At 32.4% G+C, this 20,258-nt stretch overlaps 1 protein-coding gene across 6 annotated transcripts in view; it reads left to right on the top strand.

The window, feature by feature from the left end:
- LOC130446301 (homeobox protein homothorax) overlaps positions 1-20,258 on the top strand; it is a 356,948-nt gene that overhangs the window by 276,649 nt on the left and 60,041 nt on the right. For 5 of the 6 annotated variants that reach the window (XM_056782466.1, XM_056782463.1, XM_056782462.1 and 2 more), the window contains one exon: positions 13,688-13,836. In XM_056782466.1, the coding sequence (XP_056638444.1) occupies positions 13,688-13,836 (149 nt within the window). The remainder of the gene's footprint in view (positions 1-13,687; positions 13,837-20,258) is intronic. The other variant, XM_056782464.1, reaches the window with a different exon arrangement.

Below are 20,258 nucleotides of genomic sequence, written 5' to 3'. Positions count from 1 at the left end.
GCCCCATCGATAAAACGGAATGAGGGTTTTCGTTTCTTGTAATATATCACGAAAATCTAGTATAATCAGTATAGAATCTTGTTAAATAAATATAGTACTGAGCTATTGGAGGCCTCATTATTAAACAAACAACAATTTGATGATCATGTATTGTGGTTTTGGGACCCAAAATCCTAGTGATAACAATCAATTTTTTTTCAATAACAAGTCATGCTTTCCTCATACAGAAATCTAGTATCACTTGTCGATGGATAGTTTTCGAATATTTCTTCTTAATTGTAGATTCTGCAATTACCCTTTTCTTATTCTAGCTGTAAATTTTTTTTATTGTATTTGCGAAATTCTGGCAATTCATTCCCGTTTTTCTAGCAAAGCCGATTTTTGGAAATGCTTAACAAAGGTAAAAGTAAATCATGTATCACCTCGTTATCTCTTTTTGTAACCTAACCTAACCTAACCAATATACTTTTGGTATCAGAATTTAGCTTTTTTCGTTCATTGCATCCAATAGATTTCTGTTTTTGTAAATTTGGTAATTTTTCCTCTAAATTCTGGTTAGGTAACTATATTACTCTTCACTCCTTTCGATTTTGAGCTTCCATTTCTCTCTGCTGGACTCTAAATGAGACGTCTTCCCTCTACCCTTTTCAAATCAAAAGAATACGTTGAATATATGATACCACGAAAGGACCCATTGAAATGGAGCAACAAAGGCCAACTAAGAGCTGAAGAATATCAATGTGAAGAAGATATCAGGATTGGTGGTTTGTGAAAAAGTAATAAACATTAAAATTAGAACTTAGACTCAATTTACATCAAGTATACTACTCAATTCCTACTTCCATCTCCACGTACTGAATCTTGGTGACCTAAACAACCTTGTGGAATACCATGTTAATCAGCTTAAGTGGAAAGCAGGATTAGGGCTAACGAGAAGGAGAGAAAAGGTCAACAGAAAAGTATTTTGTATTATCAATCAACAGTTTGTAAACACGTGAAGCTTCTAAATAGAATTTATTACATGGAAACACAACAATATTAATATTAAGTATGTACTTAAAAAAATAATATTAAGAGTTTTGTGATGAACACCAACAAAATAAGTTTATAATTTGTACAGAGCATGACAGATACTAATTCTTCTATAACAACGCTGGTATATGGGAATGTTTATGTGTATTTCAATGTTTTAATTTTTTCTGATACAGTTATTTGTGCATTTCACTACCATACAACCATTTTAATATTCGGAATCTACTAAATTATATTCACTATTCGCGATTCGAGTTCTCGGTTGTAGTACTAGTGAGTGGTAACGAATTGTACGAGGATTGTCTGGAGAGTTTTCTACCTAACAACGAAACTAGACATTTTTTCTACTCAGTCCAGCCATGTTATAATCTCTCTAAACGATCGCTTCAACTTTCTCGGCTGATGAAACGAACTTTGGTTTTTTTTCGTAGAAGGTTCGCACTTTGCAATCCAGTGTCTAATGTAGTGATGTTTTAAGGCCTAGAAAACGTTCATTTGAATGAGCTTTTGGTCCAAAGTGAGGTCGCAAATGATTGTAAAAACTCCCCGTGCACAGTCCAACTCCTCCTTTATTGGCGTTGACGTATTGCGCTGAAAAAATATTTGATGACAGCTAGATACTCAATTTTTACCATTTTCATAAAAATCATCTTCACGATTCACTTATTATTCAATTGTCGAACAGAAGCTAAGGCTCCAAAATGGATAAAGTTTTAGTGTCAATCTCTAATGACATGATATGAGTTTTAGTCAACCCTTGTGGTTAAAACACAAATTCGCCAAAATCTCGAATATTCCGCTATAAAGACGTTATGGGAACAAAAATATTAAATAAAACTTTAAATTCACACGTATATTTATCCAATCGAGTCGAATTACATCTCCGATTTCATGATTGTTTTTGAATATTGTCGACTAGTCTAATCACGGTGTTATTGAAATACAATACCCGAAGTAAATAGTATTCGAGAGAAAGATTTGAAGGGTGATGTCCTGCTGCATTTCGCCTGAACGTTTGCGGTAGGTTCGTTCACAGGCCCTTCATCTGCACAAGTCCTGTCAGCTCCAGACCTGCAGAATTGACAAACAACGCACGCGACTCATTTTTTCGCCCTCTTGCCATAATTGCGACGAGGGTAGATCTCCCAAATTACTTTTCTCTGTTCGGGCATGCACTAAATAAACAATTGACACATTTTTACACGGAGTATGTGCACATATAAATGCGAATTTATAAATCTAATTCGATTACACAAAGTATTTGTTATTTATCATATAATGACGAGAATTATAATCGATTTGATTTGGTTTAATCGAAATTTGTGAGATGAATACGAAGAGAGTCTAATAATTCACCTTGACTAGATGGAGGTATGCTAAGAACTTGGGAATTTGCCCGGGGCACCGGGACCGTGTAGTGCGTGTAGGTGCCCATAGTACTCCGTCCATATCTGAACCTAATGATGGGTCCCGTCACTCACGATTGGCCGCCTATGAACGGTGCTCATATGCCGATCGAACAAATCGTTTGTTTCGTCCCCCCCTTTTGCCGTAGACCCCCTAAGGTACTACGTGACGACCAATGTAAAATTTTCGCCGTTCGATTCCTCCGGCTGTCTCGTATAAGACGTATTAAGGTATTTACATAAATTATAAAAGCATAAAATACTAGTAAGATATAACTTGAGGTGTTTGATAGGGTTAGATAATGATGTCACGTTTTTTTTTCGACCAACTAATTATTTTCATTAACCTGAAGGATTCTAGCCAAAAAAATTGAAATGAAATAAGACATTATGTACCTAGTATCTAAAAATTCAAGAATATCCTTCAGTGAAAGCATGATATTAATTGTTATACATCATTCAGCGTAACAAAACTTACAACGACTGAAATACCTCGAAATGAGTTTTGGATGAAGAAATTTTCGGATGAAATTTCATGAATTTTCTTCCTGAAATGTTATAGAAAAATGATATAATTGCCTAAGCATGTGACAAGGTTTTACCCACAACACATCAACTTGTTTATTTAATTTTGTGTTATTCGTAAAAACTTTACGAAACTAATTAAGCAATTTTTTTTCTATTCAGACAATAGTTAGAAAGGCGTTATATTGTTGCCCGCAAAAACAAGAGAAAGCTTCTACCACATCTCGGTTTTTATATGCCTTCCACCACCCAGTGATTTTGAAACAGTCGCTTCACCTCAAGCATCACGCAACATTCACAAACATTTCTGTGATGTTATTTTACTATTACTAAAAAGGACAAATACTTGTCTCGATAAGAAAAAAAAGTTTTGATGGAGGAACTTCTTTGGAATGTACAAAACAATATATAATTTCAACGACACCCACATATAAGAATATTTTTTCAAAATCCTGACTCAGAACCGGACAAACTTTTAACCTGAATATGTACATTTGTGGTAGTAGATATTTTTAAATAGAAATAAAATTTTCAAAAAAAGTTGAGACCGCTTACTCGTTAAACGTCATTCAGCGTGTTTTTAAAATTATGTTTTGTTTGAGTAGTTGGTAAGGAATGTAGAAAGCAACTTTGGAAGTGAGACCAATTAGTCGTTTTCCATTCCAATATATGCATATGTGACAGGTAAATATAATAAACAATTAGTACTTTCAAACAAAAAGTCTTTCTCTTCAATTTACTGAGCTTGTAATGTCGATTTTCGTAAAGCTTTTCATGAAATCCTACCCCCCCTATTATTTACTACTTCAACATTCATGTTCATTTTCGTTACATTACACTTAGTCTTTTTCTTCAATAATTTCGCATCTCAAATTTTTAAAAAACTGGAAGGTGTAGAACCGGAATCTGCCCGGTATTGCCCTAACAATACTTCTAACTAACAGTTTTTAACTAACACTTGAGTTATGTTGAGGTATAAGTTTTAAATGAAAGTTTTCGCAAAAAATTAAATAGTTATTTATGATTTTTCCGCACTCTTGATCAAAAGTAGTTCACGCGCGAGTAACATACAATGTTTTATCTACGACAACGTTAAAAAATACTTTTTTTCTCAATTATTTATTACATATCGTCAGCTTAATTCTAGCACCTCGCAACCGACAAATAGAAAATTTCACAGAAGAGCCAAAAAATGATATAGAAGAGATTCTGAAAAGGACATTATGTAAATCCAATAGTTAACTCCAGAGATTGTCTGGTTGTACTGATTTTCCTTCTCCTTTTTATAATACTTGGCGTAAACTCTTGTAGCACAAGCTCTGAATAAAAAAAAGTGATTCCGGTGTGAAATATAATTTTAGACGAAGTATAGATGAACTCTCAATATGTTTGCAATTTTAAGATGGCGCCATCAAAGTATCAATTTTTTCAATCTCATACACCTGTCTTCCTTCATGTGTGAAGGCCGATATCCCCTTAGTACCTCCAGCTCATAAATTTCATTAAATCAGTAAAACTCCGTGGCATCCACACGAGAGACTTCTTTAATGATGCGTTTTATGTTTTCGCGCGACAGACATTATTTTAATTCGTTAACTTGGCCGAAATCCAAAGCCACATATACAGTCGCACACATGTTTATGGTAAGGCGGCGATGTGGTTTTTTTTTTCTTTCGAGTTGACTATTTCCCGAGTGCTACATGTGTGATAACGAACTTATTTTGAAAATACCACCTTCACGAAAATAACCTGAGACATTCCCCAACGGCAATAATTAAGAGTTCCTGATGCTTTATTAATGCTCTGGAAATAACAGTTAAGTTAAAAATATTTTAATGGTTTTTTTTTTGGGGGATAGGACGACGACTAATGCCTTTCTGCAGGATGTTTTCAAACATTATTTGGAAATACCAACAAACGAGACAACAAGCAAATATCGAAATGGAAAAAACTTCATTTAAATTCCATATATGAAAAGATAAAAATAGCAAATATTATCGATTTCATAGAGGCGTTCAACTGTGTTGCAAAACTTTGAAATTATCAATTTCTGACAATATTTCAAATTCGTAATGAATTTGGCTGTTCCTGTACCTATAATATTTATTACAAATAAACAGTCTGATGAATTATGGATCATATGAACGCAGGAATTCAAGATAATTGAAGAACATCGTTTCCTACGCAAATGGAATATTAGGAATATCAAAATACGGTTATAGATTACGAAAAAGTGTTAAATAGTATTTTATTTATTATTTTGCATAATTTTTTTGATACTTCATTACAATGTCTTTAATGTAATAGAACGAAATCCGAGTTATACTGTAAAGACATGGAATTATTTGTACATACTCACTACAGTTGATGTTAACGTGTTACAACATGTATTGAACAGCATAAGGGTGTAAATATTTTATGTATGCGCCTAAATGCTTAATGCTCTTTAAAATCCTTCATACTGCTTCAATTTTTTGCTATTATGGTCAGTAATTGGTACTCATTGAATAGATAAAAAGTTCGAACTGAAACTTAAAAATATTCAATGAGGGTCTAGATATAGATAACGATTATGAAAATAAATGAACCTAAACTAAGATGGTGATAATAAACTGAGAGAGAACAGATATAAAACTAAATTAGAAGAATTGAAAATGGAGCAGGAAAAAGACTTATACGAGAAATATTATTTAACGCAATTAAGACACAGTGAATAAAAAATAGAAACAGAAAATATATTGACAGATGAATCAGAGACATGGTCGAAAAATGATAAATAAGATACTTAAGAGATACGCAAAATATATGAAGTTATAAAAGTTATAAAAGTATAATAATCATAAATAGATTGACGCTTGAATAATTTTATATCAAGTTCTCTTTGAAAGAAAATGAGAAAAAAAATCCAAATTAATCTTTTCGTCGTTGGTTGCAAAATCTTGCCACGAAACGATAAATCTCATGCGGTTTATGTGATAGTGGAAGTTATTTTAAAAAATTGAATTCGCAGTCGATTCCAAAAGAAATTAAAATTTGGCGTTGATAGATATCAAAACCAATCAATCTGCCACAATTGGCGCCCGATCTAATTCATATTATTTATCACATTTTAGTGTTTTCCAGATTTTCCTCAAGCTTTTCCACAAACATTAAGCAACATTAAGCTAATCTCAATAAAAAATCTGTATTATTGATACCTGCTTTTTCCATTATCTAAAATCCAAACGCTATTTCTTTCTTCAAAGTATTATATTGTAGTTTGAATCGCAATTGAAGCTGTGAAATTGGACTTGCTGTTTTCTCTTGGATTAAATTACTCTGAGCATTTTGATTTTAACATTTTTCGGAAAAAAAAACATCTATTTATTGATATGTGACATTTCTTTTCCCTTATATTAAGTCTCGTTAAACGCTTCAAATTCCTAACGACTGATTACCGGTGTCGATTCACAGTGGCATTGAAGTTTAACTCAAAAGTCTTTTTCCATTTCAGTTTTCTTGTCTGGTTGGTGTTGAATGATCTGAGATATGTTGTTCATGGTTTGATTACCACTGTCCATTCAAGAAGGCATTGCGTTTTAACTAACTCGAAAGGTTTTTTCTTTTCAAGTTTTCTTATTTGGTTGGTGTTGAAAGATCTGAAATCTGCCGTTCAATAGCTATTAGCAAACTTGGTCACTACTTTTATTATATAAAGTAATTTGTTGTGGAATATTTGGATTAAATAGATATTACTTAGACATTTAACAGTATTACCATTCTCTTTAAAATTAGGATCATTAAATTAGAATCAATAAAGTTTTTAATAAAGCTATGGACACAGAGAGTGGAGGCTACAATTATTTTAAGATAGTTTTCTTTCAATTTGTGTTGCTACTTAAAAATTAAATAAGAAAGAATTATTAGCACGGAAATATCTTCTAAAAGGCTTTCTAGGAAATGGAAATTCAATGGTACCAAAACTTTGGATGCAGAATGATAGAAATAAGGTACCAATAATGATGATATGCTATATTTAGTCTTTTTCAGTATTTTAATACTGTTTTAAAACATTTTTGACTTATCATCATAATTTATTCGTCACTACATGTATATATTAAATATAATAAGTCAATTTCTCTAATAAATATATAAAATTATATAAAAACGGTCAGTTTTCTCCCGTGTTTGTGAAACTGCAATAAATAATAATGAAGACTTAAAATTATGGACCTAATGAGTACCCTATCATTACATGGTAATTGTTATAGCAATTAATTGTAATGACTAACTTCGCGAATGGACAATTTTTTATGCAAACAACTTGCTCCATATATTCATTATTTTAAAACAAATTAAAAAAAACACGTTTTTCACTACAAAATTATAATTTGCCAATTACATACTTACTGCTAGTATATTTTAATGGGAGTCGATAAAGAAATACCTCTCCAATATTATCTACTTCAATTCAGGGCAAATTTAAAAAAAATGCTCAATAGTATGTTACTGATTTAGGTGGTTTTTATTAATATGCAATATCTCTTCATCTTCTTATTATTTTTTCGTTCTTTTTAAATGTCAAATGTTCTTGTAACCTTTCCTGTATTGTGTTAAAATTTTCTTTTCTTATCTCATATCTCCTTAATTAGGTCATTAAATTTCTTGAACTACAACTTTTTTAGTCGAATTTTTCAAGGAAAAATTAGACTATTACGGTAGGCATGACTAGAAGAAAAATGGGGGGCACATCATTTTTCCCATGTTTTGAGACCCCCTGAACACGATTATGATGGTTTTGCGAATGTCTGTTGGTTGAAAATTAGCATACATGGCTTTTTTGGCGGCGGATTGATGTTATTAGAGTTTGGTTGAAAACAAATAAATATTTCGAGGGGTCTCAGTGCAAAAAAAGTGGTTTTTGACCTTTGCTCACCTCTGCAGGTCAAACGAAAAGCGACTGAAAAATTAAATTTCGCATGTAGGTTCAATTAGTTGCGAAATGATTTCCTGTCTAAGGTCGAAACTTTCTATCTCCACCCCTCTCCATTTTATGGCCATTTTTGTTATATTTTCCTAGTTTTTGGCCAGTAAAAGTTTAACTAGAGGGTTCGAACTTCGCATGCAAGTAGGGGTGATGTTGAAGAATTGTCTTTCTCAAGTTGAAAGTTTTCTTCTTCAGTTCTTCTAGCACAAAACGCCCGAAATCATTTTGATCGTTGTAATTGTTGAACTGGACCGCCTCCTATTTAATGAATAATACGAATATGATCGTTGCTAGGGTGATTTTTTTTACTTCACATTTTCGAAATTTCTTGTCATTATGACAATTTTTTCTTTGTTGTCAATTGGAATTGAACAAGAGGGTTCGAGACTACCGGGAGTTAACTTGTGAAATGAAAAGTTATTGAGGAATAGCAAATTTTCCATATAAAGAAATAAGATTGAGAATTGATATCATTTCCAAGAAATTCATTTTATGGAAAGATTTGTTTGTGTATTAGTTAAATTCTTCATTCGACGAAAAATTCGACTTTCGTGATGGAGCGCTGCTGCTCACGGTTTTTTTTTCTCTTCTTGTAATTCTGTTTTTATACTGAGAATATATTGATACCAATTTAATTAACTTTTCATCTCTCACTAACGGCTCTTGTTTTGTTATTTGTCTTATACTTTCATTTCCAACTTTATTTCTCTATTTCACCTGTTATTATTATTATGTCTTTCAAGAAAAATCTAGTACACTTGTAAGTCATCAAACATCTATATGACTTACGTTTAACAAATTTAGTTATCATAATTTTTTGATATATCAGTATTTTTATAAAAATCAAAATACCTAAATCTCTATTTTTATTTCATTGCGTTGTTGGTTTCTCTGATACAATGTCTTCTGGCAAGCCAACAGAATGTGGGATGCCTTAAGACTCAATACTAGGCCCTAATTTTTATCATAAACAATACATTGCAGCCTATTGTATCCAACTCTATGTTATTTTATGACGCCCTTATTGAGTCGAATCTGCGATATGCCATTCCTTTCTAGGGTACGTCTAGTGCGACTCAATTCGAGTGAATATTTAAACTACTAAAGAGTGTCTTACTATCGGGACTTCTTTGAAAAATTAGAAACATTGACTCTTGCTTCCTTGTTCATCTTTGAATCAGTTTGCTTCATCCGTAAGCACGCTTCTCTAATTTTAGAATGATCATTGCACAGCTATACACTTAGGAACGCAGACCACGACCTTCATCTAATTACTCCACGTTCGGAATTGGTTAATAGCTCAATACTGTACAATGCAAAATAAATGCACAATCATTTGCCAATTGAAATCAAATCTATAACGTTTTTTCCCGCATTTAGCATTGATTTGAAGGCATAGCTACCGGAAAGTGCCTTTTACTTTATAAAAGACTTTTATTCAAATACTAACATTTAATATTCGGAGCATGCTGCGCACTGTTTTAATGTTGTTTGTGATTTTCGATACATTTTGAAAGGTAATTTCATTATTCATTGTTGTTGTCTTGTGTAAGTCTTTTAGTTATTTCTGTTTTGTTTTTTGGTTTCCACAAATTGTAAACAATTTTTTCACAATAAAGCATTTCTCTCTCTCTCTCTCTTTATCTTTACTTCTCAATGTGTCCAATCTCGTTCGTTAGGAACGTGAACGTGATTTGCTCTTTTTGGTTTGTCATGTTCTTTTTGTATTTGCCGTTTTCCTTCAGAAATGGCTTGCTCTTCAGTTACTTTATCACATTAATAATCCACACTGTTTGTTTCTATTCATTCGCTGCACTTTATTGGTAAGAAACTGAACTACAAATCCACCATGGAGCACGTTTCGTTTATCCTATATGTGACTTACGGACTTTTCGGAAACTACTATTAATTCATATGAGCGGAATTTTATTAGTATTAAAATTTAGAGCAAAATATGCATAGTATTGTTTCTAGATATTTCTTCAAGTATAAAAGCGGGAATCTTCCTCATTACTACAGCGTATATGTCCTGGTACTAGACTGATATAACACATTTAACACTTTTTTCTATAATTTGATATATTAATTCAATTTTTTTTTCTATGTTCTTTTTGTTTGTCTCATTTTTTATTCGTACTAACCTTCAATCTCCTTCAATTTCCAGTTTAGATTTGATATATAATGAATAATTATAATCGCTTATATTTTTCAAATTTTAACATTAAGATGTAGATTCTCATATAAATCTTCGCATGTATCCTCGAGATACCAAAAATACTTTCATGAACCTTTCCTCGGGGACGTTACACCGCTTGCATTGATAGACAGCGCCTTAAACAAACGTCAGTTTCGGAGTGACACTTGACAATCGTTTATTTTCGACCATGGTAATCAGCTTAGGCCGTGAATAGGCAATTCGTCTGACAACTGACAGGCACAGCTATCTTCATAATGTCGATTAACATAAAGTAACATGTGTTCCTTGAGATAGACAATGGAAGATATAAATTTCAGTGTGGATGTTTCAGAAAATATTTATGAAGGAGATTGTTTGTTAATGTATTTGGTTAATCGTAGTTTAATTTAGTTCTTAGTGCATAACAACTTGGATTTTTATTTAGATAACGACTACTATTATTATTGCTGCCAAAACAAAATTATCTATTAAACTAATTAAAAATAAAATCATTTCCAATATTAATATCGTCTTGTCTTATATTCACATTTACAAAAAATCTATCTAAAAATCAATCAATATCGACGTAGCACCAACAATTCTCTTTACAGCGTGAACAAAAACAACGTAAACCTCTTGACTCCTTCCGTTCTAATTGTCATCGCTCTCACCGTATATAAGGACCCTTCTTCTGTTCTCACTCAGCAAACCGCGTGTGTTTGTGATTCTGGTAATGACTACAATTCGACGGAGAACAAACAACAAACAGTTGAAAATCGGAGGTCGACCCTAATCTGATTTCTTCCCCTTTGGCAGTGACTCATTAACCCCCTCTAAAACTGTTCACCCTCGCTTGTTTTTGCATAAACGACACGCCGGCACTGTACTCTCACACATTACAACACCCGCAAAATTGCGTATCGTAATTAGAGTTTACAGTGGCGCATAAGTGAAAACAAAGAGAGGGATTTGATAATTTTGTTTAACAGATCATAAAAAATATATTGTTCGCCATTTTCTTTTGTGAAAATCTTGGATTCCCCACCTTCTAACTCTTAAGAAGAGAAAACAATGAAATTTTTAATTGTAATACGGTGTGTGTCCAATCAAGTGTACAGCATGTAAAATTTTTATGACCACATATCATTTGATTAAATCTGTTGACTTTAAACTTTTTAATTCATTAGAAACTTTGAATCAATTACTAATTGTTAGTAATTCTAAACTAATAAATATTAATCCGACAAACACAATTAATTATATCAATAGCATTGGTTATATTTGACGGTGATATTTTAATAATAAAAATAATTATGATTTAATATATGTATTATGTCAACGATTTATAACCAAAAAGGCGTTGACGGTCGCGTGGTTAGGTCGTCACCTTGCAGTTCGATAGTCGCAGGCTTCATTCTGACTAGAAAATATAAAATTTTCCATTTTTATCATTCTATAATACTATTTGTAATGAAATTAACACGATTTCACAAAATTCTCAACAAATATAAAGTAACTTCGACAGCTCAATGGTTATTGAATGCAGTTTACAATCCTATGGTTGGTAAATCGTATCTAATAATCTCTTTTGTAATAATTTTGTTCATTAATACAATTTTCTAATCAATTTTTATTAGTAGTAATATTACAAAAGAAAGTTATTTTTCATAGGAAACTGTTTTCGGTTTGAAAATTGAAGTATTCTAAAAAATATGAATTTTGTTCATAAGTAAATTACCTCAATTGTTTATAATATCTAAAATTGTCAATAAAAAAATTTATGCAAAATATTAAACTAGTATCAAATAGACAACTTCTGTATTGGTGTTTTAAAATAATGGATTCGGATAATAATGATTCAAATTCATCATGAATAGTGTGTCAAATAATCATCATCGTTTTTAATATAGTTACTGCATTTTTCCAAATAATGATTATTTGTAAACGTCGCTTGTTTGTATACATTATACAGTTTTCCCAGTCTTTTTAGTTTCTATAAAATTTTTATGCTTCCCCTATGTAAGACACACAATTTTTAATATTGAAAAATTGAATTCTTCACTTAAGAAATTCGATTTATAGGATTGAGAAAATTGTTAATAAAACGCAGTAAGTTTTCAAAACGTATTATTATAAACTGAATATCGAATTCCAATTAATTTATATAAAAATTTCTATATTATTTTATTTTAACATGAAATCTTTGGTGTCAATTTGGTTAGCATCCGTCTCCATGTTGTGTTATGTCCAGCCAATTTTTTTACTGAAGCATTCACAGCACTCAGGGCCGGATTAAGATTTATAAGGCGCGGGGCTAAAATAATGACGGGGCCCCTTTAAGCAATTCGAAAACCCGGAAAAATTCACAAAATAATATCGATACGTTAAATTTGTGGTATCAACACATCAAAAAATACAGAATGATTTCCAAATGATGGGGCCCTCTTGGACCTGGGGCCCGAGGCTATAGCCCCCCAAGCCTCTAGCTTAATCCGGCTCTGAGAGCACTAAATCCAAATGAATCTAAGTATTTGAATGACAAATTATTTTGATTTTCTTGACACTACATATTTGATAATCAGACAACTCCACTAACGTTGACTGCATCATCTATACTGGAAAATCAAATTGTCTCGAAGCAAAAAACCTTCCTTTTAAATCATCCAATAGAATATTAGGATGATTGACAAGTTAAAGTGCTATCAGTTACTTCATATTTTCGGCGTCAATGAAACTGTTTTTGTTGTTAATATGTGTCTGATACGATTCAATAATGGTACTGAAAACAAATATTTCATTCATTACTTGAAGCTCCTTATTCAATATATTTAGTTTTTTAAAGATAGCAGCTAAATAAATGTTTTACTATTGATTGCAAACCGAGATTTCAAACCTCTTGGGTTTCCCGCGGAACCTGCCACAGGAAAGTTTACTTGACGACGCCAAACACCCAGTTGATAATTTGATGTCATTAAACCAAAGTATACCAAATAATTAAAATTGGAATCGAAATCTTGTCGAGTTCAATTAGGAACTGCACCCTTGACAATCAAACACTGCTTTAGAATAACTAAAAAACAAATCTTCTTGTCTTTCTTTGTTTGATCTAGATAAAACAATAAATCTATTAAAGATAATAATATTGATAGATAAACAATTATATAAAAAATCATCTGAAAGAATAGGCAAAATGTAATTTTCTATCAATTCACATAAATATACTGTTTATATATAAACTATTTTAATAATTTAATATATTGTTGAAATAGGAAAATGATTTTTTTCTAGGCAAATGGAATGTATCACTATCAACATTTTAACCATTTGTGTACAGCGTCATCCTCCTCTCTAGCTACCTTCTTCAGTATCTACATTTTGTATCAACCTATTCTTTCATTTGAGTTAATTTTAGTATTTTCAAAAGTTTTTTTTTATATTGGTGCATCGGAAAAAATTCCGTATACCGTCACTAATTTCATTTATAAAAATGAAATCCAATGGGCAGACGTATTATTGTTTTTAAAATGTTTCGTATAATTTTTAAAATAACCTAAAAAACATTGAATTTCTTGATTGTTGCAGGTGAAGCGAGTAATGCGAGTATCGGTAGCGGGGAGGGTACAGGAGAGGAGGACGACGACACGAACGGAAAGAAAAATCAAAAAAAGAGAGGCATATTTCCCAAAGTAGCAACAAATATTCTCAGAGCGTGGTTATTTCAACATTTAACGGTGAGTGACATTAAGGCGTAATCTACACAAAAGTAAACGTAAAACAAATGCGTATCGATAAATTAAAGTTCTGAGCAACTGCTAACGGTGTCCGCTTATCGAGTAGGGCTTTCAAAAACTGCTCTAGGTTGGATTATGTTGGACAGCTCGGAAGTATCTATAAAAGAGAGTCTGGATCGCCTATAAGTCGAACTGCTTTCCTCTGTATTGAATCGAGCATGGTAAGTTTGGGAGCCGAGCTCCAAATGTGCCGGCAATATTTCAAAGATGGACGAATCTGTGCCTTGTAGTTTCATCGAGTAGATCATTGATGTAGAGGAGCACGAAAGAGGCATCCTTGGTGAACACCAGCGTTGATCTCAAACCTTTCTAAAGTGTATCTATCGACGACAAACCGTACGATCTTCATGTACATCTAGTCTTTCACTTCCTTAGACCATTGGTACTATTAATGTTTTTAGTTTCGGATCATTTCCTTCAATTTAATGCAACTTTACTATAAACATCTACTCACGCCGTTATTACTATCTATTATCTTTTGTTTTGATATTGGAGCCTTCTTATATTATTTTTTCTTCATTTTGCTTCATTGTTGAGTGTGAGTGAAGTAACACAACATCACAAATTCTTTCAAACTTGCTTAAAATGTAAGTCCCTGATATTCTATTATGATTAAAAAAACTTAAAAACAGTAAAAAAGTGAAAATGAATACTTTTTGTATAAATGCATACTTTGAGTTCTGATATTTGGCTTATTTCATTTGACACTTAATATATGGGATATGTCTAGTATTAATTTTGGTATAAACATTTTTTTTCCTTTAAAATTAATTAACTTTCTTTTGATAACGAAAAAAATTCACAATAAACAACAATAGCATAAATATTCTCGGGTCGTTCTTCTAAAATTTGAATTTAGTTCTTATTCAACAACAATTGGATCATTTTTTTTACAACTAATATAGAAGGTACTGATCTGTTTGATGTACAAGGCGCTTCGGCAGGCGCCAATAACGAAACAGACTGATAATTTGTATATATAATACACAATTAAGTTTCATAAACTTATTACCTGATATTTTCGATTGAATAAGAGATTAAATTCTTGTAGAGTAGTTCTGTTCAATTCAATAATACACAATAATAATCAATGATTTTTCTCATAATATAAGAAGCGAATTTGATTTATTAAACTGACGTATTGAAAGAGAAGAATGTTTGAAAATTCATTTTTATGGTGTAGTTTTAACACGCGAAAAAGATCGATCAGTAGATACCTAAATTTGATATTTGATAAATAAAAGCATCATATACAACGTGATGGATGAAACATCCGCATGGAATACAACCTCTAGCTTAGACTAGGTAAGAAACCATCATGACCATCTTATTATGGAAGTCTTATAGTGACTTTTCTGGTACTATGATCATCTTGAGCTATATATTTCACCAAAAATACTGATTTGATACGTAGTGTGCACAAGATGGAAGTTGAACGTGAATGAGCCGAGGTAAAATGATGATTTTCTATGTGAATTACTGTTTCATAAGATTGGTGAGTTTTCATCTGCCGAATAATTGCCGCTTCAATGTAAATCTACCCTCATCTTTTGTCATTTATTTAAATCGTTTTCCTCGCTGACCATCAATATATTTTGACTTTTCTACCCCAATAGAAATGCCATTCCTCCCACTCACAGTCAATCAAAAATGCGAGTAGGGTGACTGTAAAATTATTTGTACCCTTTGGATTTAACTGCTATTTATAAACGCCCTGATAGAAATGTAAAAAAACTAGTCTTTCCGCCTACGAGATTTCATTTCCGCTATGGATGCATCTGAGGCTGTATTTCCGGTGGCTATATCCCGGTTTATCCTGACGGGAAAACTCATCGTAGACATGTGTCCTGCGTCTTTAACGGATGAGAATTTCCGAAGGATTTTAACGTATTGACATTTTTTTTTATTATCTATCACTTTTTATACGATCGTTTATCAAAGAAAATTACAATTTTTAAGAACGTCTCAAATTTAGTTTGAAATCACGTTAGTTATGTGATGTTATGAGAAATTAAATAAAAATAGCAGTAATAAGTCGTAAAGTCCAAAATTCCGGTTGTCTGTATTAAATGCCACAAGCAGAGAGTGAACGGTCCTACGGGTCTTCATCTAATCCCCGGCTGTATGTGAGGGTCCTCTAATTTCCTGCACAGCAACCACCACATTTATAATAATAATAATTTTATAACAGTGTTTCATTACAACCTGAAGTTGGGCTAAACTGAGAAAACCCGCGGTTACGAAACACGAGTTTAGGGAAAGTTTCAAATGTAATTTCCAAAATATATGTTTCAAACATATTTAATATCATCCAAAATTCGACTGAATTTTGACTGTTGTATGAAGAACTTGAAAAAATCAAGGTATTTCGTTTTATTCAACAATATGATGAATTCTACATCCGTAATTTAATCGATTCAAGAACATGGTTCACGTTTTTGTATGCTTCTTCCTAGTTACGAATAGTTTAGAGGTATAAATCATGATAGTCTTCCATCATCAAGCAAAAACTATTCTGTTTCAGCGTATTATCCTTCAAACAAGTTTTTATTTGTTCGAATGTGATGCAATGGCGGACAAAATCCTTTTTTCAAAGGCTATACTTCTCATATATTCTGCGTGTACGTCTAGTTTAATAGTATGGGAGCTCTTGATCCAAAAAGAACCTTCGTATACGTTTACAAAGCTTGTGTTCATTTGAAATTCGTAGCGAAGACTGCACAAATGTTTATCTCATATTGTATATGCTGGTTGCCTACATTATATCTAATTCAGACAAAAAAATGCATAAAACAAGACAAACCTTTCAAGATTGTGATTAGAGCCATATTCATTTTCCATAAAAAGCGTCATAATTCATAAATTTATCTTAGAATAACTGTTTTTGTGGAACTACTGTTCATTCATAATTATTACATTCTTTGCTTTGAAGTACTTGCTTGAATACATCAAATCTTTTTCAAACTTGAAAAATATTTTCTTAGAATTAGTGTATTTATGGCTCTGGAAATTCTATTTTGATTAAACAAGCTCACTTTAGCCACAATAATTATTTAAAATAAACCCTATAGTTTCCGAGAGAGTCTTTATTAAAATTAGTCTCTAGTAATCAAAAATCAAAATATTTCGGTTTTTGTTTACAATGCGATCAAAGACGAAAATAAATTGTAACCATTAAAGGTTCAGCAAGCACGATCAAAAGGTTGTTTCATGCAAAAACAGATAATGAGAAGTTGGTGGAAAGAAGTAAATAAAATCAAGAATTAAGAGAAAACAATCCAAGAATTTTGACATTTCTTATTTATATATTTTTGAATAATTGTTATTTGCATCTATAATTATCTTGACTATTAAAAGACTGAAATGTGTGTAGAATGTTTATTGCGATATAAACCTACGAAAAAGCAAAAAATTCATTTTTTAGTCGTTTTTGTATCGATTCAGGTGGAAAAATCATTGAGATCTGTAGATAAATGCCCAAAATAATGTACTCACTCACTAGATGTTTGTCAAACAGAAACCAAATGTCTAAAATGACATTTCCAGGCTGAAGTCAAAAACTTTTCAGTTAATCCTTATAGTGGTAACACAAAAAAATAATATTCTATTGAACGAATAATAGTTATTTATGTAACAAGTACAAAAAGTAAGTGTCTATTGCACGTGAATTTGTCTAAGGAGGCCGTTAGGCTGAGTCGAGTGCAATAAACACTTTTGCATGAGTTGCATTCAATATTTTTTCTACGTTCATGAAAAAAAAATTAATCCGTCGTGATGGCGTATATTTGAGGCATTTATATTTGTGTTTATAATTCATAATAATATGACATTTTAGAAAACAATACATTTTCTAGTAATTTCGTAATCCAGTACATAATAAATATTATTGATAACAAAATAAAATCCACAAATCTTTGAAATTTTTAACAATCTAACAAAAAAAGGACGAAAATATTTGGTAGAAACCTCTGTACTATAAAGACAGATGACTGCAATAAATATTTATTGCACAGTGCAATAAAGATCCACTTTTTCCAGTAAATATAGTTCAATAAAGTTGTTTATTGCTGCTCGAACGTAGAAAATAATAATTATCAGCTTAAAAAATACAAATATCTTTATATTCTCGAAGTTGGTTAAACATTCGACACAGATCAAAGCGAAAGCTATTGGAATATGTTATCTAATAGTTAGTCCGAATGCGTAATTCTCCAGTATCACGTACAAAGAGAGATTAACGAAGGACCCCCTCAGGTCTATTTCATCTCTGGCTGTGTCGTTTAACGTTGCCGTCGCTTTATCTGGCCGCCACATGCATGCAAAGCCGCCGCCGTCACTAACCCACCCTACCCCCTTCATCCGTATTCTGTCCATCCGTATCGGGAGCGGCGTGATATAAGATGGTCAGAGTGGCTCCCACAGGAAATCCTCCGCCGTCCACCTGTCAGCCGGAATTAAAGGATGCCCGTCGGATACCGTAGATAACGCTTAGTCGTTGATCTCGTGGGACTTTTTCAGACTTTTCAGAGTTTTTTCTCCGTTGCAAGTTTCAATATTTGATGGCGGCGCTAAAGAGACCGCCTTTCGTCGCGGTAGAACCATGTTAAAGACGACGAGTGAATATTTGATGGACGTCCCTGGACGCTGGTATCGCTAGCACTCGCTCTCTGATCCAGGATTAGTTGCACGACTCATTAAGCTCGGCACGATAATCTTACTATCGGATATTGCGAAGGGTAGACGGATAGACTATCTATTCACTCCATTAGCGTATCTACAAGGATTTGAATATGGCCAATATGATCCATAACTATCTACAATCATTGGAAAATATCAGCCCAATTCTTCAATGTAATTATTCATAATTTTGGTAATGTTTTTAATTTATTTATCTTAATGTAGGGGATTAATTCAAAACCCGCGATACATTTACTTGAAAACATCACCTAACCTGCAAATTATTACGTTTCATTTCAGTATTTTCTAACTTTTTCTATTCAATAGTAAACGTCGTAGCCACATATACCAAATAGTGATGTCTAAGTTCACAGTTATGTACTATATACAAATTTTGTCCATTCTTTTCTCAAAATACTGTTATTTTTGGCTTTCCTCCTTGTATTGCCTCTTTCCTCAAGTATAGTACCAATTACTTTTTTTGTTTTTGCCTAATTTTGCTTTCCATACTCTCTTCGCATATCTTGAGTCTTCCATTCATTGTTAATAACTTCACCAACTTACCTAACTGTCTTTGCTCAATGAATTCCATAATTTCCAGATCTTGTCGCATTTGGTGATTTGTTAATTTTTGATATACTTTTTTGTCTATTAAAGAGATTTGTGTTTCAATATTGGTCCTTAAACTGCTTTATAGAAAGTTAGTTTTGTATTTCTTTTATTTTGCAGGCGTTTATTTATGGTGTAAAATGTATGTAGGGCATTATTGATTCTCTTAGTAATCTCGACGTCTTCATTTTCATTTCTGTATTTTCTATTTCTGTTGCAAGGTATTGAACACTTAATCCTATGTCCTTCTATTTTAATGTTTGATCGTTAAGTGCCATTATTGCCGACTTTTCCGCATATATCCTCTTACCAAACTGCCTTAATATATCGGTCCAAATGTCAAAGTTTTTCCGTAGATAAATGTTTTCTGCAATAAGGACTATATCATCAGCGTATGCTCCCTCAAATATTTTCACTATTTGTAGGTTTCTATATCCAACGTACACTTTCTTTGACTTGGATAATCACATATTCATTATATCATCTGAAATTAGGTTGAATAGCAATGGATTCAAGCCACCATCTTGTCTTACTTTTTCTGTGGTTAGAAAAACCTCTGAAATTAGGTTTTTACTAATAACATGGTTGACATTTCGTGACATATATTTGTCCGTGTTACTTCGTTAAAAGCTTTCTTCAGATCAATAAATCCAAATAATGCATTTCTATCTCGGCGGACAGCTTTATAAATGGTGGTAAATACGTGATCTTGTACTCTTTTACCTTTACGGAATCCACTTTATGGATCATCCAGTATATTTTCTACTTATGAATCTTGTTAGCTTTCACAGTCCCAGTAAGGTTATTCTTCTGTAGTTGCTTGTTATCTTCTTAGTGAAATTACGAGTACGTCTTGTAATTCTCGAACGTATAGACACTACTGTTGCTGTCAGCTGTCAAAATTAGTCATACTTCGCAATTCACACTTGGCGGAAGCATCAATAATGTTTACGTGGCTGCAGCACAACGCCGACTGACACCTGGATATCCACAATGGCGGAGTGTGTAGTGCGGAGCGATCGGAGGTTGAAACAAAAAATTGCCCTCGTAAAATGTTCTTCCGTTCGCATTCGCTA

This window comes from Diorhabda sublineata, chromosome 7, assembly GCF_026230105.1.
Source record: "Diorhabda sublineata isolate icDioSubl1.1 chromosome 7, icDioSubl1.1, whole genome shotgun sequence".
Taxonomy (NCBI): domain Eukaryota; kingdom Metazoa; phylum Arthropoda; class Insecta; order Coleoptera; family Chrysomelidae; genus Diorhabda; species Diorhabda sublineata.
This window is presented reverse-complemented; position numbering and strand designations above follow the sequence as displayed.